Source organism: Wyeomyia smithii, chromosome 1 (assembly GCF_029784165.1).
Source record: "Wyeomyia smithii strain HCP4-BCI-WySm-NY-G18 chromosome 1, ASM2978416v1, whole genome shotgun sequence".
In the NCBI taxonomy this organism is placed as follows: domain Eukaryota; kingdom Metazoa; phylum Arthropoda; class Insecta; order Diptera; family Culicidae; genus Wyeomyia; species Wyeomyia smithii.
This window is the reverse complement of record NC_073694.1, coordinates 47700715-47724227: the sequence shown is the minus strand read 5'-3', so window position 1 is coordinate 47724227 and position 23513 is coordinate 47700715. Positions and strand designations below refer to the sequence as shown.

At 39.3% G+C, this 23513-nt stretch overlaps 2 protein-coding genes across 21 annotated transcripts in view; one reads left to right on the top strand and one right to left on the bottom strand.

Moving 5' to 3' along the window:
- Window positions 1-23513, top strand: part of LOC129717881 (uncharacterized) — a 139503-nt gene that overhangs the window by 8695 nt on the left and 107295 nt on the right. The window lies entirely within an intron of this gene.
- The window catches only part of LOC129717877 (tropomodulin), a 163076-nt gene that overhangs the window by 60345 nt on the left and 79218 nt on the right, over window positions 1-23513 (bottom strand). The window contains exon 1 of one of the 20 annotated variants that reach the window (XM_055668136.1): window positions 6254-6831. The exons of the other annotated variants lie outside the window; for them this stretch is intronic. Coding sequence (XP_055524111.1) covers window positions 6254-6256 — 3 coding nt within the window. The 5' untranslated portion in view covers window positions 6257-6831. Of the gene's footprint in view, window positions 1-6253; window positions 6832-23513 lie in introns of those variants that run through there. 20 annotated transcript variants of the gene reach the window in all.

Genomic DNA, 23513 nt, shown 5'->3' with positions numbered 1-23513 from the left:
TTAACTGTATATAGGTGATAAAGGCGTCCTGGTTGAAGCAAGCTATTCGAGTCTCTACAACAAAATTAACACAGAAAGATTGTACCATATTCTACAATATGAGAAAATTAGGATTAAGTTTTGACTCAGTTGCGGTCTCCTTAGACATTTTAATGCGTTGATTTGTCTGTAAAAAGCAATGCCTGACATCTGGAAACTTTCATCTATATACTGCTTGGCAAAAGCTAACCCGGAATTGCGTTTTTGGGAAGACGGTGTATCTAATTGAGGAAATACAGATTTCAACTTAGTTATCTTTTATACTGATAGTTATACTTTCTGATTAAATCCTGCAACCTAATTCAGTTTTGAAAGCATAAAAAAACTGATATCTAGAATTGTTCCTGTCACCTGTCTCCTGTCTGATGGTTAACAAATGAAAATTTCTTTTTGAGAAAGATTCCATTTCAGCAAAACCAGATTCACTAATCTTTTTTGGCTTCCTCTGAGATGATATTTCAGAGAAACCAAAAATTAAACACATATATTACTGTACATTAGGGTGGGGAATCGTTATATGGAAAAAACGAAACTTGATAGCAGAATGCCAGAACCAAGTTTTTTTTGTTCTATTCGGGGCCTCAAACAATCCTAAATTTATCGGAAGTCGATTGGTTTTGTCTTCACTTGGCGCATTGCATTTCAAATTTATACGGAGATTTGTATGGAAAAACAAACTTTTTGGCATTTTCCATTCTAAAGAGCTCAAAATGGCCCAAATCATAGTTTTCATGACTTTAGATGGTAGGTTTTTTGATGCCTAACAACTTGGCCGAAGACACTAAAGAGCTAGGGCGTCCCAAAAAAATACTAGAGCTGTTCAAAGTTGATTATGTCGAAATTTATGTTGCAAATCATTTTTTCTGCCAACACTGCCAGTGTACCGGCGTCAGTCAGATTTCCATCTGAAGTAACCTCTGAAACACGTTGTAGACTCTACATACGCCTAGAATATTGACCAAAATTTGTTTGCTTGATCCAGTTGAGTGTATAAAGTCGTTACGACAGGTTACTCCTGATGGGAATCCTACTGACACCGGTGCATTGGTAATGTTGGCAGAACACAAGATTTTCTGCATTAAAATCGACATACTCAACTATGAACAGCTATAGCTCTTTTTAGGGACATCCTAGCTCTTCAGTGTCTTCTGCAAAGTTGTTCGGCATCTAAAATACTATACTTTAACATAATGTAGTGCATTATTAGAGCATTATTGAGCTTTCCAGAAAGGTAAATGCTAAAAAGTGGGTTTTCCCACATAAATTTTCATACAAATTTGAAATGCAATGCGCCAAGCGGAGACAAAACTAATCGACTTCCGGTAAGTTTAGGGTTGTGTGGGGCCCCAAAAGGAGCCAAAAAAACTTGGTTCTGGATATTCGATGATTTTTCCCCACCCTACTGTACATAGACCTTACGACCATCTAGTGTCAAGTCAAAGCTGCTTCAACTTCTTAGAATGCGAACGGAACTTCTTTGAACATGCGAACCAAATTATGAATTTCAACAATTAACGCCAACTATGACTGACTATTCGACATGACGTCCCGGTTAGAATAAATTCATATATATCCGGACGAAAACATATGTTTCGCATAGATTCCCTAGGATTCCTGTGTGTTCCCGATTCAGAATCCTGAAGAAGGAATCCTAAAGTCTGCCCGCTCTATGGGACTAGGATTCTTGAAAGAGAATTGTTTTATGGGAATTTCAAGGATACGAAACGTTTCACTTTAACCTCACTTTAAAATTCGTGTAACTTTTGCAATTTTCGTCCGATTTCGATAGTCTTTTCTCTTTTCGATGACTTCACACAGACCCTAACATACGATCCGTTGATTAACGGACCGATACCAACAGCGATTGAAAGCGTGATCCCAGAGATTTCTCGCCTCAGTAGATTTTCCGGTGACGGCAAAGGGTTTGAGCTCAGAGAAGAAAATCGAATGCCGCTATAACGTCCTCCGGTTGAAGAACCCAGAGGTGAAAAGGGCCTACGTTAATCAACTGGTAACCCGAGTCTCGGAATCGTCATCGGAAAAGCATTTGTCACGACGAGCGATGGAACTGTCGGGAAAGTGCGTAGCGGAACATTGACATCGAACAACATCGGAAGGAACGAAGAAGACTTTAAATTGCAAAGTGAATCTGTTGATGATGCACTCACATGTTCTTCATCCATCCTGAACACTTCGGGAAAAAACTAGTGATGCTATGGAAGGCGAATATGTTGATGACGTCGCCAATTGGTACGGAGCAGCATAAAACCTCACCCAAAGAGACTAAAAACCGAGCAGAAAGACTTAGCGGAGCAGGCCTAAAAGGCCTCAAGAAACTGAGCGACAGTAGGTATAACCGACAGGAAGCTCCAGTTGGCTCAAACCCTACAAAATATTAAAATATTAATATTAACTGCCAATTGATATGGGAAATGCCTGACCCATTACTTCGGCAGCAAATTGAGGCAATTAGGGATCAGAAAGCACATTCGTCGGACAAACATATCGTTGATGGTAGAGAGCTTGGTATCCTTCCAGTAGGCCACCCTAACACAGAGCTTACCACTCAACAACTGAACGCCCTAAAGGATGTGATAATTTGAAGAGTTGCAGAGCAAAGAAAAGAGACTCTAAAGTTTGGACATTGTGCGTTCAAATCGGGCCATCATTCTCTTCAAAACCATGAAACGTAAGGGTGGCTTAAATCCGTTGTTTCATCCGAAAAACCCTGGCCGGGAGCGGAGCTTTCTGCTGTCGATAAAAAGGACACCCCACGACCAGAAACGCAAATCGGGTTCCTTCCACTGAGTGCAGAAGAAAACATGGATACAATGGAGCACTCTTGGAGAGCCAAAATGGTGGATTGGTGGTAGATGCATGGAGAATCCTCCAATGCAACTTTTTTACCCTGCACGTGCAACTTATATTCACGGTCGATGAAGTTTCTATGAACTTCATCAAAACATCCAAGTTTATACTTGATTACAATATTTGGAACTGCCTCACTTTGACAGAAGCTCAAGAAGAAAACTTAAGGAGAAACAACTGGATCAGACGAGCAAAAACAACTACAGAAGGGCTGTCTTCACAATTGCTTTCGCTAATTTACCTCTTCTTCTCTTTGTTCAAGAGTTTGCGATGTGTATGTACCACAACAATGAAGCGCAATTAGCCGACTCAAATTATTCCCACGTTATCTAAGCTTTTAAACATAGCAATACGATAGTTCAAAAGTATGCTGTGAAGATCTGGAGGTTCATTTTGAGTATTTAAAATATCTCACTTCATGATTGCTAGACAATTTTGAACTCTATAATCTCATAGTACTCTAAGAGGTATAATTACTTATCCACTCTATTGTACAGCTGTATTTGCAAGCAAAAGCAGCCGACACCGGGGCACATCATCATAAAACAACATTTTATACACATACTCGAACCACCCAGAAAGTGAAAGTCGAGTCAGCGGTCATTCTCGCGGCATACTCGCGGGTTAGTTCCGAAATTAAGCAACTTCTTCAGGTTTGCCAGAGGTTTGCACGGCAAGCAATTTATCATATGCATTCGCGTTGGCACGTAATACTTTTGTTTCACCCGAAGATAAAAAAAACTGGCTTCTCTTGCCTGCGGCTAGAAACCCAGCCCCATGACCCGGAGCAATAAACTCAGCCCGAATCGGTTGTCGATTTCTAACAGGAGAAGACACCGCGAAAGATTCGAACAGAGATAGTTTAAACTAATTCAGGAAGGAAATCCAAATGAATCCAATTGTTGAAAATCCCAGCATCTCCGAGCTTTTTCGGCAATTATTCGACAAAAGCACATTATTGCAAGATCAGATAAATGTTCCAGCTGTGCTTCGGCAAACCTCAATCAATACGAAGCGAACAAATCAGGGTCAACCCAATCCACACAGAAGAGTTGCACGATTCCGGATCCGTCGTGAATTCCCCACTCGGGAGCACCGGCACAATAAATATCGGACAGCAATAAAGGCGCTATTGTCGTGGCGCATAACAATCGAATTCAATGCTGTGGGGTGCATTGAAATACATACATCGAGCATGAGGCGAACCGAAAGTAAGTACGAAACAATTTCGCGATCATGTTCAATCAGATTCGCTGTCCGCATGATGATCCGTACCTGATGATACTGATGATGATCTCATACCGCGTTGAGAAGCGCTGTAAAATGTATGCTCCACACTGTAGACTCCCTTTGCAGCAGAACTGGGTCAAGGGTCTGAAAGGCGGAAGATTCGGTGAAGAAGTAGCGAGAGGTGGAAGGTTAGATCGCTTATTGCTCTCTGATGAAGCTGCACTAGAATGGTGCGTCAACGTTGACACCATATCGACAGTAAGTCCACTGGAAACATGTTCGTTTGACACCGGAACGAACATTTGTGAGGCATTCTGTTCTTTCGTTAGACCAAGCATTCATACTTTTTTATGATTTAATGAAGATAACTTGCTAGCAGTGTGGAGCGGTGAGCGAGAATGAAGTCATGCTGGCACATACACAGCAGCAAGCAACGATGAATTCGGCTGGTGTTGGCGGAGTTTTTTTAAACAGATGAAGAGTACACACCTTAACACTATAATGAATCTGAATTGGCAAATTGAAAACTAAACAAAGTATAACTTATCTTGAATTTGAGTTGAAAACAATAATTATAGAAGCAACTGTTTCATCTCTGGCTCAAGTTGCCAGCTAAAAGGATGTTCGTATTTAGCCGGCGGATTTTAATTTCATGTTTTAAGTTCGGCGGATGGAGGCGAATGCGCCATGGCTTTCTAATAACAATACACAATCGAAAACTGAATGCCATTGAATTATATAAATTACATACCACAAATTTTGTTATTGAAATGTTTGGAAACCACAAACAAAATTAGAACGATTTGATTTTAATATTCCGAGTTCGACTGAAATATATTTTAAACAAATTTCAACAAACTATTTTTATAAACATTTGTTTTTGTTCAAAGTATTGTTCTAACTCGAACTATGGTGAGTTATTTCAAACAAATATTTGAAATCGAAATAATTATGACGAACTATAGTGAGTTATTTCAAACAAATATTTAAAATCGAAATAATGTAGGCATCAAATTATAGCTAAAACTTAAGCCACAGCCCTCACAAAATTAATATTCCAGATTTTAAAAGTTATTTCATTGAGAAACAAAAGAACAATTCTAGAATAAATTTCGATTTCCAGCAGTCGTCAACTTTCGAAAGTATAATTCAGTTGAAAATCTTTTTTAATCATTGAACAGTTATCATTCTGCTTTTTGTAAATAATTCGTTCTTCTTAGAGCAGAGATTTTATTCCCATTCGCAATTTTGGTGTACTATCCAAATATAGGAAGTTTTTGAAGGATTAAACTACATTTGTTCGTTACAGTTTTTTAATTGTAATTTAAAAACAATGAGACTATACTGTGGTATCAACTCTGTAGCCTTAAAATTGCATTTTCGTGTGAATTTAAAAGGGCTATCATAATTTCGGTATCTCAGAACATCGACTGTCATGAAAAATTGATCTTTGCATGATCATGCAACCAGCTGATTGTGAATATATATATTTTAACTGACTTTTTCTGGCTTCTCTATTAGATTTTTTCAACATTGATTGAAGAAAAAAATAGATTAATCTGGTCCTCTGCACTAACTGAAAATGTTGCACTTAATAATTGTGTTAGCTTAGGTAATTTTTATGAGCCTGAGTTTTTGTTTTCAATTTTCGTAAGTCGTGATACGTTAAGCACTAAGACATTGTTACGTAAAGCACTAAGTTAAACATTGCATACACTGCCTGACATAGCTTGCCTGGTTTTGTAGAACATTTAAAAAGATTCCCATATTTTAGTATGAATACAAAGATGTGTAGTGAAACAAAACTACAAAAATTTATTTCTCATTATTCAGTGCTACAAAATATATATTTGTATCAATTGGCATCCCTGCCTACTGCAACAATTGTCACATGGCACTGTGCATTTGACTGTATTAGTTGAATTCATCACTCTTTTGACAGATATGGTGACTTCATTCTGTGCTAATAATGCAATCTGAATTAAACTTATCAGTAAATTGTTTTGAGCTTAACAAGAATATGATTACCAAGCGAAACATAGAATTACATACATCAAAATTATTTGTAGAAGTACAAGATCTGTACCAAGGAAGCACTATTGATATCAAACCTTACCATTTTCAAGTATTGATTTTTTTCCTCTCACTAGTCGGTGATTGCAAGCTGGCGTTGAGATAAAATTCAGTAATCCTATTCCTTCGGTTAACAAGATAGTAACGTACGACGAAACACTTTATATCACAAAATCGACAACACACTTGGTAGTTATATCAAAACAAAGTTTAAACTTTTTGGGCTGGGTCAATTACTTTCAACTTCCCCGAATGAATCGCTTTGACAGCAGAGAAAACACACACCGAATAGACGAACACGAATACTGCCTAGCACTAGAGCAGTTAGTACTTCACAAACGCGGCTTGACTGCAAAAAGCCGATGGCCGAAAATATTGCACTCGGAGACGCACGCAATGCACTTGTTTCGAGATCAGTTTAAATCTATCACCCTCTAGCGACAGATTAACATTGAACACAGGAACCTAGAACTTCACAAAAAAACCGATTGCGGTTGAGATCGAACGAAACTAGCACAACATACAAATCGTGAACGGAGGAGCCACCTCTTACTGTAATGATCACTGCAAAACAACAACTGAGCAAGACAACCACTTTGCACTTTTCGCTCGGTGGATGTTTAACAGTACAGACAATCAGACAATGTACTGTATATCGATCAGCCTGTAGAGAGCCCCACCGCAGCATTGATTGCTGCCAAGCATGAACCAATACACTCGCAGTCCGGATAAACTAAACGGTAGGCTCTCGCTCTCTCTCTCTCTCGGTGGTGGGCACTTTTGGCACAGACTTTGAGTTATCATGACTATTTACTTGCAAGAATTGAGATGATAAGCAATACTGATTCAACCATACAGACATTATCAATTCGATCGAATTGGTTATAAATCCGAGTATTTTTTTTATCAAACTGAAACTATCTTCTTATCAAACGATGTGCCCTTTGCAATTTAACCTGTGCTACAATTAAACGACAAGCTGCGCTCTGTGCAATCACCCTCCCAAAAGCATTGTGTTTTCATACACGCACACATCGACGTGATCAACCGCTTCAACCAGCCAGCATACAGTATCTACAACATATACAGTTATGCAGCTGAGGCTTACGCATCTGGGTATGCCTTCTACGGGCTTCGAATGAATCGTAGGCATGAATGAACCGATGAAACATAAGCGTAGAGAAAACGATAAGTTTTGACACAAGCATTGCGCGACAGTGGTCGTCGAGGAATTCTGTAACGCACTGAAGGTGTGTCAATTATATTTTGGGTATTTGTGAGTTTTGCATTGAAAAATATTGCAAGGTATACAGCCCTTGGGGTTGTATGAAATGGTGACGTGGGCCTAAACACTGTAATTAGAGGGATTTGTAGTAACAGAGTCCGCAGACATACTCAATTCGTTTGTAAGTGACTTATTTGTTTTTATTCTAAGCCTTGCCTTAACATCTTTTTTTTTAAATAAATTTAACGACACTCAAACAAATTTTATTTACACTCGGCGTTATTGTTGAACAAACACCAAGAATTTTTCCCAAGAAGCCGGTTCTAGACCACGTGGTCATAAAGAGGGGGACGGGGGAGCTTGTCAAAAGACCACGTAAAACCACGCACGGGGGTGGGGGGATTAACGAAACGACCACGTGGTCTTTTTTCTTGACTTATAATTTATTGTTGCCACCAAGTCAAAAACGAAGCTCTTGCATTTTAGAACTACAGAATATAGGGGGAGTAGGGGCATAATGAGCACCCTAGCTTGATTGCTGATTTGGGCATTGAAAATGAAAAAATAGTAAAGTGTTTTCAGTGCAAAACTTAAATACACTATCTCTAATTAAACGTACACTATTAACAAATAGAAAAAATCATGCATCAAAAGTTGGAAACCGGTCGGTGTGTGGGGCACACACCACACACACACACACACGTGCCGCGCACATTTCTTTTTGTTATGAATTGAGTAAAAGGTGTTGAAATTCAGAAATCTTTTTGTTTATTTTGGTACTTCTACAAGAACTTGTTAATAATACGTTTTATTTGGTTAAAAAAATTGACTTCATTAAATTAAACTTCAACAAAAAATCATTCAAACGAAGAGATCGCTTAGTTATCTATGCAAAATCACAAGATGCGCGTCGTGAATCTTCTTGGCATTCATGAAACCACAAGAAGCACTCCGAACATTTTGACCAGTTTTGGCCATCCTCTGACAAACTAAAGCAGCTGCCACAATGTTCACAAAGTGAATCTTGCATTGTCTTCACTTGGTTTTTGGTTCCTTTTGGTCGACCTCGTTTGCGCTTAGAGGTTTCGGAACCATTGTTAGAAACGGATTTTCGCTCTACCTTTGTGGTTTTTTTCAGGTGCCCTATATCCTTGAACGCCTGCAGTGACCTCAGTTTATTCCGATAAGGACTTGCTGTTATAATGCAAGCCTTTTCCCTCTTTCTACCACGAACGACTTTTCTGGTATTTGTTTTCGCCAAAGGCATGATATCAGAAGGAGAAACCTTGAACGAGCTCGCTAGCAACATTTCAGGGCTCGACTTGGTTCTATTTCCAACACCTCCGAATGGGCTATTGCTGATCTGAGAAGGGCTTGGTTCACAATCCAGTAATTTGAATTTGCCAGACGCCTTGCTCGCTCCACTACATGAAGATTCGGTATTTGGAATTGATTCTATCCCTATATAGCTGTCCGTTATAACATCCAGCGCGTTGTCTGGGTTTGGATAAGTCTCTGGGAGAACATCTGTAACATCAGCGGGGGCAAAATCGTTGTCGGTGAATACAAATCTGTTCAGTGGAACAATACCTGTCGCACTGAATCCACTCTGAGCCGTTTTCGCATTGTTCGTTTGCATGTATGCCAATCCAAATAGCTCACTGATTTCGTTTAATGTTACAACTTTACCAGGATTTGCTTTCAGGTAGTCTTCGATCGTTTTTGAAAAAGCAGTTTTCAGTGGTCCCATAAAACTAACGTCAAGAGGCTGAAGCTTATGGCTGCAATGGGGAGGTAGAGTCACAACGGTCACGAAGCACTTACGAGCTCGTTCAATAAAGGCAAGGTTCTTGGTATCCGAACTGTGTCCATCAAGCAGGAGAAGGACTGGAGAATCAGCTGTTGGGCGTGTGTGGCGAAGGAAATGACCTAACCAGGCGTTAAATTCGATTACTGTCATCCAGCCAGATGAGTTACAAACAAAAAACGTATCAGGAGGGGTACCTTTTTTCAAAGCTTCGGTCATTCGAGCTCTGGGGAATATCATCATCGGCGGAATGAAATTTCCAGAGGCAGACATGCATATGCATGTTGTGGACAGCAGTCCTCTCTCCGCAGATGTTACCGATCCGACTTGTCGCCTTCCCTTTAAAGCAAGTACTTTTGATTTTTTTTTGTACCTGAACACAAAAAAACACCTAATAAATCTAGACTTCAAACTTATGGCAACGATTATAGCTAAACTTACGGTAGGGACGAATGATTCATCGACGTTGAACGTTCTGCTTGGTGTAAAGTTGCCTTCCGCTAACGTCTTAGTCAAAACATCGAAAAAATTGTTCACCGCTACCCTGTCGAAGCCTTGCAACCGAACCGCAGGTGGCCTCTGGAGCACGCAGAGATAATTCAGGATGACGCTTACGGAAGCCACGCAGCCAATCCCAGCTAGCTGCGTTTTTTTGTTGAAGACGTGTGATTCTTCGTTTCTCTCCGCCAGCTGGTACGCTAAGCTTCTGATTTCACGGTTGGTAATACCGTAGCATCAAACTTCCATGTCCAAAATAGAATCCACCAATTCTAGTTCTTCAGCTGGTGTGAAAATAGTCCTGAAGAAACCAATTTGGTTCACCTCCTACCCCGCCATTTCCGTCGGTATTTACTCACATAACGTGCTAACGTCTGCCGTTGGATACCGTGATGCTTTGCAGCTTGTTTCGTGGATGTTCCGTCTCGCCTTATAGTGGTCAACGCCGCCTGGAGGGCCACTTTTGAGCAATTCTGTCTCCCAGATTGTCTTATATATGTTCGCACCATTACTGTAAACAAACTCTAACTATGGGAAGAAACAAACGACGAGCCTACTGAGATGAATTTTAGGTAGGTTTATGTGACAACGTGTGCTCATTTCACCCCACCTAGAGGGTGACCGTTTCGCCCCTAGTCTATTAGTCGAAGTTAAAATAGATTCCGCTCATTTTGTTTGCGATACGACCGATAAATTCAAGAAAACACGCTACGGACTAGTCCAACATGCTCCATATTTGCCAGGCAATTATTTCCAGTCTCGAACGACAACTTTGAAGGGACTTGACGACAATTTTAACGAACGACAATTTTGAAGGGACTTGACACACTGCACTACATCTAAATGTTGAAGAGCACAAGTGTATTACTTCAAATGAAACCTGTGTCGAAGAATAAAACAGTTTTTCTCTAGGGGCAAGACACTATTGATATATTGCGGAATGTTTTCAATATTCAGTATTTATCGTTGCATTTTGAGCCCCTCTCTGTATATATCATAGCTGATTGACTTTACATCATCGTTAGAAGGATTCCAATTGACAGATCAACGATAAATATCAAAATATACAAACCAATATTGTGTAATATTATCGAAATATTTTTCATGAAAATATGGGTATCTAGCCCCTAGGTTTATCTCTTGAAAAATTATCGTTTTTTATCTGCCATGCAGTTTTTGACCCTTTTATGTTGTTTCCTAGAAAGCAGAAGCAGCTATTTTGGAACTTGAAATGGTATTTTGGGTTGATTTCTGGATAATTTAATAAACCTAGACTAAAACTCTATGTTATCTACGTCACGGCTCATGGCATGCAACTGTCAGTACCGGTTTTGCTTTTCCTTCCTTTTTTGTTTCCAAATGGAACTTTCTCTCAATAAACACGTGATAAGTTTTTCTCACTGTATCTATCGTGCCCGAGTTTAATTTATCCTATCCGCAAGTCCATCCGCCGGATTATTTCATGCTATGGACACAGTATAACGTTGACCACGAGTGTGAGTTAGATTACGGCCGATGCGAAGGAGCCAGAGCGTTTCCTGTTTTTGCTAGAGAAGTACGACCTCCTCAAGTGCGTGGAATCGGAGCCTGCTGACTTGGCGGAGCTGTGGGATGCAGCAGACGATAGCAAAGACGTGAAAGCTGCACAGAATGTGAAGCGCGAGAGGCGGGAGAAGAAGGACAAAAAGTGCAAGTCATTATTGGTGTTCAGCATACACGATTTCAGTTAGAACACGTGCAGGAGAGGCGCACGCCGAAGGAGATTTGGGACGCTTTGGTCCACGTCTTTGAACGGATAAGCGTCGCCAGCAGGATTCACCTAAACGCCAGATTCTACCACTGCGACTTGAAAACGGCGTCCTCCAGGAACAATTTCGTAGCTTTGGTCAAATAGTGAGAGAATACCGAGGAACGGGTGCTTTACTCCATAACGTTTATTGACGATTGGAACCATTTCCTAATGATTTTCTAGATGCAATCGAGAGGCAAGGTTTTCGATTGTTTTGTGCACTATGAAGCATTGGTCACGGCCAAATTCAGTTCGCAGGTTTCTCGATTCGTGTGTGACAACGGGGGAGAGTATAAAAACAAGGTCATGGAATGGCCGTTTTCACAAGTTGGTTGTACGTTTGGGTTTTGTGAGCAGACGGAACGACCTTTGTTTGGTCCATCGTGGATCAGGACGGAAGCAAGTTGTCCAGGTCGGTACAATGAAGGGTTGTCTTGCAATCAGGTTCGAAATGACAGACGTTGGCGTAGTTAAGATTTACCGATCGAGATCGACAACAGAAGGTGACACGTATCAGTCAACGGCGCTACTTGGAGAACGTGCTTGGCTGTTTCTAAATGCAGGACTGTCGGCCAATCGCAACGCCTATGGAGCACCGGCTGAAGCTACATCAAATGGGATAGAGTCGAAGAAAACCTGCAAACCGTACCGCGATACCACGGCCGGACCTAGCTGTTGCAGAAAATGAGAAAAATTGAGTACAACTTCAGCGGATCCTCCGCTACATCAAGGGGCTCTAGATCTGATATTGGTCCGTTATTGGAGGCGTTTATAAATGCCTTCTGAGTTAATGATATCGTCGATCGCCAGTTTTTGTCTGGAGCTAATCGCACTTTGTTCAGCCACTTGTCACGGCCAGTGGATCGTTGGAATGCTTTAAGATCTCGGATTAAAGCCAGTGGGCTCGATAGGACAATCAGTCAACGATCAAAATCGCATCGAACCCGAAGGACTCCGGACGTTTGAAGCATTCGGATGTTAAGCACTTCTTCGTTCGGGAGCTGTTAGATTCGGGTCGACTATGCTATAAGGTCGATGCAACAGGCTGACTTCCTCACTAAAAGCCTTCCTGCACCAGCATTCAGGAAGTTTCGGGAGAGCTTTGGTCTGTCCTTCGATTTTACACCCTTCCGGAACACTCTTGTGGTCAACCAAAAGATAAAATTTCAAAAAAATCATCCAAAAATGCCGGGCAGTGCGTTTCGTCGCCATAACCATGCAATTTTTCTTTGTTTTATAATGTTCACGTTTCTTTCTAACCGAGTTGTCGCTCGAGAAGTAGAAATGGCACCAGGATTTGTTAAAAAATCAAAGAAGCGTTTCGGATTGAGGTCCCATTAAGTCAAGTAAGCTCCAATCACGACGATAAGCAAAATTTTACGTCAAAAACACGTGCCCGAAAATTGTATTGCAATTTTTTTACAACATTTTCATGCATCGTAATGGACAATAAAACATTACGATGCAATTACCAGAAATGATACCGACAAGCATTTCAGGACAGAAAAGATGGCCAAATTCCCCAATAAAATCTTGTCGCAATAGAGAGCAGTGTTTCTAATTCGTCCGGATTATTTCGTGTTCAACCTTTATTAGAATTAAATTTGCATCCTTGAATCAGTATGCTCGTTTTTTCATTATTATTAATTTTAGTGATTGAGATATCGATCCCAAGCTTAATTTTAAATTGTTCTACTGTGAAGATTAGAAATCTTCAAGAAACATCCTTTATAGCAGTTGTCTCTTTACGCAGCGCCACTGAGTCGAAACAATACATTGTATTCACATTGTAGAACGGTCTGGTTTTTGCCTAAAAATACATGCTTTCCACGTACCAAAGTGCAAACTCAACTGGTAGCAAGCGGTCAATTTGTTAAATCGAAATATCGTTCGATTTCCCACGAGTTGTGGTGTGTCAAACGCAACCCAGCAGTTAGTCAAACTGCAAGTCTTTTGTAACTGATTTCGCGAGGGGCTAAATGCTGTCAGGCGAAATTCGCGCAACTACGCGCAGACCACGGAGGAACACAAAAATGCGTTGACTGCTCAGGCGATTCACGACCTGTTGTTAGCTACGACAAATTACTGCTTCTCCCGATCAAACTTTTGGTTCTTAAAATATCATTCACACTTTCTAAGCTGCAGTGTGCAGTGTGCGGTACATCACATACGAATTGGTTGCTCGACGAGGGGACGGCAGTGTAAATAAAAACAAAACGAGCAATTGTTAAATAATACACACGACAACTGGCGTAATGTAACTTATTTAGCTGCAGCAGCGGTGTTAGGATTCCCACCCGTGAGTTGAATGTCGAATTTATAGACGAACGGGATAGAGTGGGTTACTAAAATTAACTTCTTGGTTCATGACACTGACCAATTATCCTATACACGGAAAAGGACGATACACCGATTATCTAACTGAGTTCTGATAGCTCGAAAGTATGAATAGTAAGATGCTGTTTCCCACTTATTGGATTTTTTTTGCAATTGATATGTAATCGATGCAAGTATTTCATAGAAAAAGAATTCAAGTCCACTTCGGTGTTTCGTTGATACATGAGCACTCTTTTGATCGAACTACGATGATATGATTAGCTTAGAACGGCCAAAAGCTGCTCGATTGAGTAACAGAAATAGTTTTCAAGATGGAAGGCAATGTGGCAAAATTTAGTTGCCAATAAAACGATTCAAGGTTCAGACTTATGTAAACAAGAGAGAAGATTTAATGTAAATCTGCAGTGCTCTAGGATTACTGCTTTCTGATTTGATTTTGGAATATTATAACAACTTACTCATTAGAAGATGACTGCATATTCCTATTCTGGCTTAACTTACCTGAAAAGAAAACAAAAAAAATACAGGTTAATTATTCATTTTTCAATTAACAATGTACCGCTTTTAAATAAATAATAAATAAACATTTGCACACAGCACAAACATTTCCCCAAACTTATAGTCAATACTAAATGTTTAACACTAATTGCTTCGCCTCATATATTTCTTGGATCCAGGCTGGTGGATTTCACGCAATACTGTATTCACTTGTTAAAATTCGACCTCGTGAAGATCGGTCAACAGATTGCAGTTGCTATTAAGTAGATCAACGATGTGTATCTATGGGGGCCTGGCGTAAGTCCAATCTGTCGGCCAGACGTCATCTGCTAACAGGTTCATATTATAGGATTAATTCCACCCTACGGTGTAAAACTGGATGTTCGAAGACAGTAGATATATTTCGATTCATAAATTTGACTAGACGAAAATGTGTCGCGGAAAAGCGGAAAATTAGTCAATTTGAAAATTTGCTTCAGACTTTAGAAAATGGGTTGGGTAGTAGTGATCACATTCGTCGGCACCGTTGCATTTTACGGCGGCCACTCTCGAACAGACAGTCTCCGGATGCGGCACAACAAACCGTGCAAATCGTCGAGAGGGTCGCTTCCGTGTTCGCTGCGGGAAGTACTGTGTCGAAATAAATTCTTTCTATGTGTTAAAGTAAGGACCTATCTAATTTCAAACTTCAATGTCTGAAAATTGATGGACATCTGTAATGCGACAAAAATATTTGCCATGAGGTTAGCCAATCGCTGGCACCAATCTTGAACAGGAACATTAACATTAAACTTCTTGTCTAGCATTATTATCATTCAAATTAAAGTTGTAAACCTCATACTTGGCAAAATGTATTATCATTTAAACAAGGAAGCAAGTTAGATGAATAAAAACGAGTTTGCATTCCGAAAAATAACATCAATATAAAATGCCCATAACGCGATTTTTTTTTGATAAGTTTCCATTGTAAGCCCACTCGATTGTTTTAGTATTTTGACTTTTAGCAACAACTGCTTTTACATTTTTTATGCAAGGTGAAGAGGAAATCTGCGTACAGACACCTTAGAAGAGAACTCATGGAGTGGGGTTGAATTCAACTGAAACCACTACAACCCCTCTAATCATCAGTCCCTATATTCCCGGAACGACTGTTGAGTATAACGTCGGGAAGTGGTTTTTTGTGCTTCATTCAACCTTCTTTACTCTTATACCTAATAGCTTACCGCCTGATGACTGGCAGTTAGCTACCACTGGTTTGTTGATGGTTGATACCCCACACACGTTATGACTTCAAGGCTATCTAAAAGGCGGCTGCACGAACCGCACTCCAGAGATCATCGCACATCTTGCGAAGAATTTGGGAGTTCAAGTTCCAAGCACCTTAATCTTCAAAAATAGTGAACCGTACTAGACCCTCACTCGCTAGCTTCAGTTTCCCTTAGGTTCCTCAATAGAAGTAAATAAATAACCTTTTAAATCTGTATTCAATTAAAGTTCGATTTGAATTCATATTTTCACTTTACGGGATATTTTTGTTGGCAACGGTTGTGCACATTCTCACGTTTCCAGTGTAACGCAAATGGGAAAGTATTTTTAGATGATCTTGAACTGGCAGAACACCCTCTTTCTTTCCCACATGCTACGTAAATCTTTGTTCTGGTTTGGACTGGTGCCAGCAGCAGCCATACTGAAACTGGAAATTATGCACTCGAAGATGAAATGCTGTTCAACCGGAAAGGAGAAAATATTGATCTTGGCTAGAGAAGATAAATAGAGGACAGTATTGTGTACTAATAATCGCATATAGTTGACTTCTGGTGTCGAGAAGATTCTTATTAACAACTCGAAGCACCACCTGGTTGATTCAAAGAACGAAATTGTTGAACTCGTCGTTGATGGCCAACAGAAGCTCTATACATTAACAACAAACATCCCTGCTGTCATCAACCGCACCATTGCCAGCATGGGGCTGGCACCAAACGCATATTATCCCAACGAACTAAACTGAAATCTTTCGTCTATTTTTGTTCACGCGTGTATGTGAGTGTGTAAAATCAAATGTAAAACTGGCTCGTGCGAGTGCATTGAACTCCCAGCTGGGAACCCGTGTCGGAGGAATATTCCTGCACCTGTCTGGCCTGCACTTCGTTCTATCGTTAGAGAGCGGTACGAAATTTCCACACCTAATCTACGACGAGAAGTTTTCCGTTAATGAGCCAAGCTAGTCGAACAAATTGTTTTCTGCTCAGCCCTAACGACGTGGTACTTGGGACCGTGTTTCTAACAATTTCGTGTAGCGGTAGTTGTATGGTGAGGTAATAATTTCATATTTTGTCACATGACTACGAAAAACAGACTTCAATTACGCGAACACGATTGAATTGTTATCCTAATACTTATGAACTATTGAATTTGAATTATATGAATCAGGTTTGAAGTTTATGTCTGTATTTGAGTGTATCTTTTTTCTTTTGCATGGACTCATCACTGACCTGGTATGATTTTTCGCAGGTTTTTTTCTGTACGCACTCCACATTTCATATTATTGACAATATCATGATTGATCGTTAGTGACACACTTATTATTATATTCGTGTCTGTGTGTAAGTTTCTACCCTTCAAGCTTCAAGCTTAGTGCTCTACTATACCACCAAGTAGCGTTTTCTCTTGCCGATATCACTAGTTACTTTTGCCTGGAGACACTCCACAAATGTTCCTCTGGCCAGCTTTATTAAAGGAACTTAACATTTTGTCAAGAGAAAGGAGTCTTATCGAAACCCCGTTTCTTCTGTCAATATCGCGCCATAACTACAGTTCCCGGGTGAACGTGAGGTGATGGACGATAGACACCTGAGTAGTGCAGAGACAGAAATAAAGATGGCAGTAAGAACGGCATCGTCAGCACTGCGGATAAGGAAGACATACAGACACCACGATAGAATAAGTGAGGGATGCCATCAAGCAGCTCAAGAACAACAAATCAGCTGGAAAAGATGGTATCATAACGGACGTTTTGACCTGGGTTCGGATAGGTTGGCTTTCTGTCTGTACCAGCTAATATTCAGCATTTGGGATACAAAACAGCTACCGGAGCAGTAGAATGAGAGATTAACATAGTCAATATATAAGAAGTTGGAATATGAGAACTTCAGAGTGATCACGGTTCTCAACGTAGCCAACAAATTGATCTCAACGTAGTGTCGCGAGTATCTAGTTCCCACGGGGAGCTCCGTAGCCGCAAGGTTACAGCGTCCGCCTTGGTAAGCGGGTGGTCGTGGGTTCGAATCTTAGTAGAATCAGGCCATTTGGTTGCCAAAGGGCTTTAGCATGGGTTTATTCTCAGGCTTCCCATCAAGTACCTTTCCTTCAATCTGAATTCTTCAGTACCTCTGTTGACACTCCTTCTAACAAAAATAAGTCCCTGTTATAATAAAACTGGTGTGATTAACGTATTATAGTTCTCTCTAGGGAATTGTAACTAGGCGATATTGTTAGGAGGGACAGAGGCTCGGTATAGTAGAGTAATAAGCTTGAACCGGAAAGGTAAAACTTACACACAAGCACGGATCCCAAGAAACAAAACTGGTTTTATTAAAGTTTTATAGCGCTGTTTTGGCAGTATTAAGCGCTATAAAACCTAGATAAAACCAATATTGTTACTAGGGATATGAATGATAAGCGTATCACTTACTACAATAGTGATACTGCCAATAATATGAAGTGCGGAGTACAGAAAACACTTGAGCAATATCACAATAGATCTAAGCTCTGGTCGCAGTGATGAGCCCACACATGAAAAAAAAATCTAGTTCCCACGCACCATCCATTCGTCGATTCCGCCAGCTGACTGTGTAGAGGTAGGAAAAATTATGGACTAAAATACAGGGGATAGGGGGTTTGAAGGATTTAGTAATAGGTTACCTGATGAAAATGCTTATTTGCCTCATTGGCATAGATAACAAAACCATTTCTGAAGCGAATGGTTCATCAAGATCAGGAATCGGCCAAAAACTCATCCAGAAATGGCTAATGTTCATCCGGAAGTCTTCTTGTAGTAGGGGACATTTACATTTTTGCATTAAAATAGAGCGTGTGACACCTCTATCTTCAGGATTTATCATCATGAATCTTTCAAAAGATAAACAGGCGAAATAAAAATACCATATCTTCAAGAAATTTACTTTTGTAAACATTTGATAACCCTTTGTTTTGGTTTCTACTAGAGATACTCAAAGAGAGAGAGAGATAAGCGATGAAAAAATTCGCTTATTTGGCAATTGGGTTTCACATGTTAGAGGTGCCAGATCTCTTCTCAAAGCGCTACGTTGACTAACTTTTTCATTCGACTCGTATAACTGATGGTGGCGGTAGAAGTCATGGGGAATAATAAAGTGCATGACAAAAACCGCGAAGGTGTTAAATTTTGGGTTTATGTTTAATTTTATATATTTTCACCAAAATTGAACATTATTTTGTTGACCATACAGAAGGTTTATAAACCACCAGTTAAAAATCATTGTGATAAAGCAATTTTGGAACATTCTCAGTTCATTGTTTAGCAATAAAACATAAAAAACGCGTGAAATTAAATATATCCTCTATTGTGCCTTTCAATGTGTTACCTTCCTTGTTCGTTTGGTTCGAATTTTGACATGTTTGTTTGGCTAAAAAAATTCTCTTCGCATATCTCTCCGTCTAGATTTACCGTTTCAGGTTTATCGGAAAACTGCGCTGATTCAGTCTTTAATATCCTTAAAATCGAACGATTCATTCATTGACCCCCCACAAACAATTTTGTTGCTTTACAGTTTATTCATTATTAAGCGGATTTCTGCTGAACTAATGCCTAACAAGCTGTTGATAAACAAAATTGTTTGCTGCGCCATCTAAATTTCACTCTTCGCCCAAGCAGTGCCTCAACAAGTATGTTCCAAATTCTATCCAGAACGCATCCAAAAATGGATTTAAACTCACACTACACAATTCACTTACGACATGGAGTAGCGGTATATCATTATCATGCTTTAGACAAAACTGCATCCACTCCAAGCGCACTTTTGGATCTTTTGAAAATCTATATAAGTGATGATCCAAATGGGATCTCTTACTACCCCCGTTGTTGTGCGCTTTGCACTTCATTTTGAATGTTGATTTGAATATTTTAGATAATAACAGGTGAAATTATAAATATTTTGTTTAGCAACACTGCTAAAACATAACAGTAAGCACTCGCGGTTTTCAATATCAACCAATCAGCGAGTGGTTTCCAAACTGGACGCAAATCTATATCCAGTTGTCTCCCGTTAGGTTTCTACCTAAAACAAGACGCGAAAAAGGCTCTTTATTTTCTTTTTGAAACGGTCGCTCTCCCTGTAGAAATATTTTGAAACGTTCCGCATCGCCAGATTGAATATATTCAGAAACTTACACCATCTCTTATAGACAATAAACATTTATAACAGCTAAGTTTTGAATTTACAGCAACGCTGCGTTACAATCAGAAAGCAACCTGGCTAGATTTTTCACGTGAGGGACCATCCACATACCACGTGGACAGATTTTTATCGATTTTGACCATATAAATTCTAAAACAATTGTATGAACCGTGGACATTAGCTAACAAACCCCCCCCCCCCCAAGTTGAGTAGGGACTTTGGATAGCTTCCGGTAACGTGGAAAAAATCAAATTTAAAAAAAAATTCATTAATTTTTGAACCAGTTGATCGATTTTCAATCTTTTTGGATCAAATTAAAGGTAATTATTCCTAGTTGTGATAAAAAATACCAAAAAATAAATCTGGGTGTTTTTATATGTATAATGTATAAAATTATTGAAATTTTTGCTTGTTTTTAAATTGAATTTACTCAAATTTAAAAAATAACATATTTTTAAAAATTCCTCCATTTATAGAGGCAAGTATGCCCTTAAAAATGAGACCAAGAGATATTTTTTATGTTTGCCCCAAAAAGAATGACATACAAATGAAAAACGCATATATTTTGGTGAAAAATATTAATAACTTTGAGTAAAATCGCGATATTTACGATATTAGCATTGCAAATTGTTTGTCTTAAAAAGCTCTAAAAGTCGTTCAAAGACAATTTTGAGATTAAACTTGAAATAAAAAAGTTAGAGCGTAAAATGTGTTTTTTCAATATAAATCGGTTGTTTTCAAAGATAGAGCAAAACTTTTTTTACAAAGTTACTTAAAATTAATGGAGCTATAACATTGTAGAACAAATTTTTCTTCTATCTACAAAGATAAAAAAGTTAGATACATTTTTGCATTAAAATTGTTGGTCACCCTAATTTTTGATAATTTTTAAATAAGCGCTCTATCATATGTAACAACTTTGTAGAAAAAAGTTTCTCTCTAAAATGTTGCTATAGAGCTGTAGACTCAAATTTTCCCCTAAATTTGGTTTCTGGACCATTTACAATGGTCAACTTTTTTTCTTGAAAATTTTAATATAATTCTACCATATTATCAAGGTGCTTGTTTTATTTGGTACTTTCATAGTAAAATTCACCCAAGAGTCTTGGCATGCCCATTTAAGCTCAATATTATTAGGAAAATGATATTCATTCATGGAAGTAAGAGAAAATTATATGTACATGAATTGAACTCAAATGGTTTGATGATGGTTTTAAGTTGTTCCAAAGATTGTATTCATACAATTCATATTCATATTTTTTTGTGTCTGTGCTCGTGACAAACGCAGGTTTTTTTATAACCTCAAGCGATCGTTTGAAAGACGTCTTAAGTTTTCTTTTATGTCACACGGTGCTCCCAAACAAACAAAACAATAAAGCACGCTTAGCCTTGGGGCTGATAGCGGTCTCGATCAACTAGATTAGTTGAGAGAATTCGTTATCGATATTGTTTTTGGCACATTTTGTATGTGTAGGATAAGTACAACGATACACCGTGCCCCAGTGCTGAGGCGAGAAAATTTCTAGCTCGAAAAGATCCTCGACTCGATCGGGAATCGAACCCAATATCACAACCGTGAGGGAGAGCTAGCCGACCGACATCGCTAACCACAGAGCCACGGGGACCACAACGGTGCTCCCACAGACCGTTATTATAAAAAAAATGCACCAAAGAATCTGAGTACACCATTCGATTCGTTGTGACGTCCAGAATGTCTGGTCAAAATTTCGAAATCATCGTACGGTACATTTTTGAGTAATGCCTTTTTGAAGGTCGTAAAGTACAAAAAAGTGATATAAAAGGACGAAATACTTATTGTAAAGCACGTTTTTCAACCACCATTTTATGAAATAACTAGCAAAATAGTTTCTACACCAAGGGTTATATTTCAAGACATTAACAATTGGTGGAAATATTTATTTGAAAATCCCACAGTGCACAGTGGTCTAAACTCAAAAAATCGTGATCGTCCTAGATTTGACTGTGAAAATTTGATTTCATGTACTCAATGTCTTCAGCGAAATTGTTCCATAGAACAAGGCCTTACTTTTGGCGTTTTTAGTTTTTCGATAAATCTACCTAACAGTTAGATAAAAAAAATATTTTTTCTAATTTTTAATACACCAAATAACTTCCTTCAGCAAAGTTGTCGAAAATCTCGGCGGGTTTGTTTTGGTCGGCAGCGGAGGCAGCCATTGCGGGATATTTATTTTAGCCTCGATCTCGGTACAGGACACACGTTGCGATAAGTGTTGATATTTGTGCGCGTTTCAACTGCAGTTTTTTGCAGCTTGTGTCCTGTGTATCATGCGAAGGTTGTTACGCGGATACGTTTGGAAATTGAAAGTTTTTACACGTCGGTTTGAGTAAGCTGTATTTCTTGCTACCCCCGGCTAAGTTGCAAGGAGCGAAAAAACACCCCGCCGAAGTCTGCTGCTGGAGCAGCACGAAAACAACTCCGGCCGTCCCGTTCCGGATAAATTACAATCTACAGCTGGAGGGAAAAAGGAATAAACGCAATAAGTGTAAAATTTTATTTATTTTAATTGTTTTTCTCTTATAATGCTCTAGTAGAAATCCGAAAATCCAACAGAGGTACTTTGCTGCTCTATATGGGTTTCACCGGGCAAATTTAGGTGTGTAAAGGGTGACCCCCTGTTGCAATTGGCGCCTAACGTGTGGGACCTGATTATTAGTAACGTAACTCTTCGGGTTACGTAATTAAGTTTACCCGGCAGACCCTTACAGGGCGGCGAAGTACCTCTAACGGACCTTCGGAACTCTGCTAGAGCAAACAAAGCAAACAAAATTTTAACAAAAACTTATCGCATTTTATTCCATCTCACTAGCTGTCAGAAGCAGAGGTAGTCGCCGAAAGTCGTCGTTCGGGACAGCTTTCAGCTGCTTCTGTCGTTCGAAGATTCTACCAGTCGCTACAGCGGTTTTAGGTGGGGCGGTGTTTTCATTTACTCCTTGGCACTTAGTCGAGGTAACAAATAGCGCAGCTTATAGACTGTTCCGAAAATTATAAATACATCTTCTTTCTTGAATAAAACAAAAAGTACAGAATTTTTCGGGTCATTTTATTCTGAAATATAGATAATAAGTGTTTTCTTTCCAGTTTCAATTCAAGTTGGGATTATTTTTCGTAGGATACGCGAGTTCTCTAACTTTCCTGTTAACACTACTCATAAGCTTTTGCACAGTGTGTTCTCCGACCATTTTTACCACTTTAAGCCAATCTTCTTTAAATTTTTCAAAATTGTCCGCTGGTTTGACAAATTTCCTCAGCTTTGCCCTCGTTAAAGCCCAAAAAGTTTCAATAGGGCGAATTTCAGGGCAGTTTGGAGGATTCATCTCCTTTGGGACACATGTGACATTATTTGTTTTATACCAACCTAGTGCATCCTTAGAGAGATGGCAGGAAGCAAGATCGGGCCAAAAGATTGAAGGATTGTTATGCTGCTTAATCATGGGTAACAACCTTTTCTGCAAACACTCTTTCACGTAAATTTTACCATTCATTGTGTCATTCGTAATGAATGGACAAGATATTTTCCCACATTCACAAATGGCCTGCCAAAAGATTACCTTCTTGCCAAATTTTTCGGTGTAAATGGCTTTCACTGGTCCAGGGACATTCTTTCCCTTCGGTGATGTATAAAATTGCGGTCCTGGCAGAGTCTTATAGTCCAGTTCTATGTAGGTTTCGTC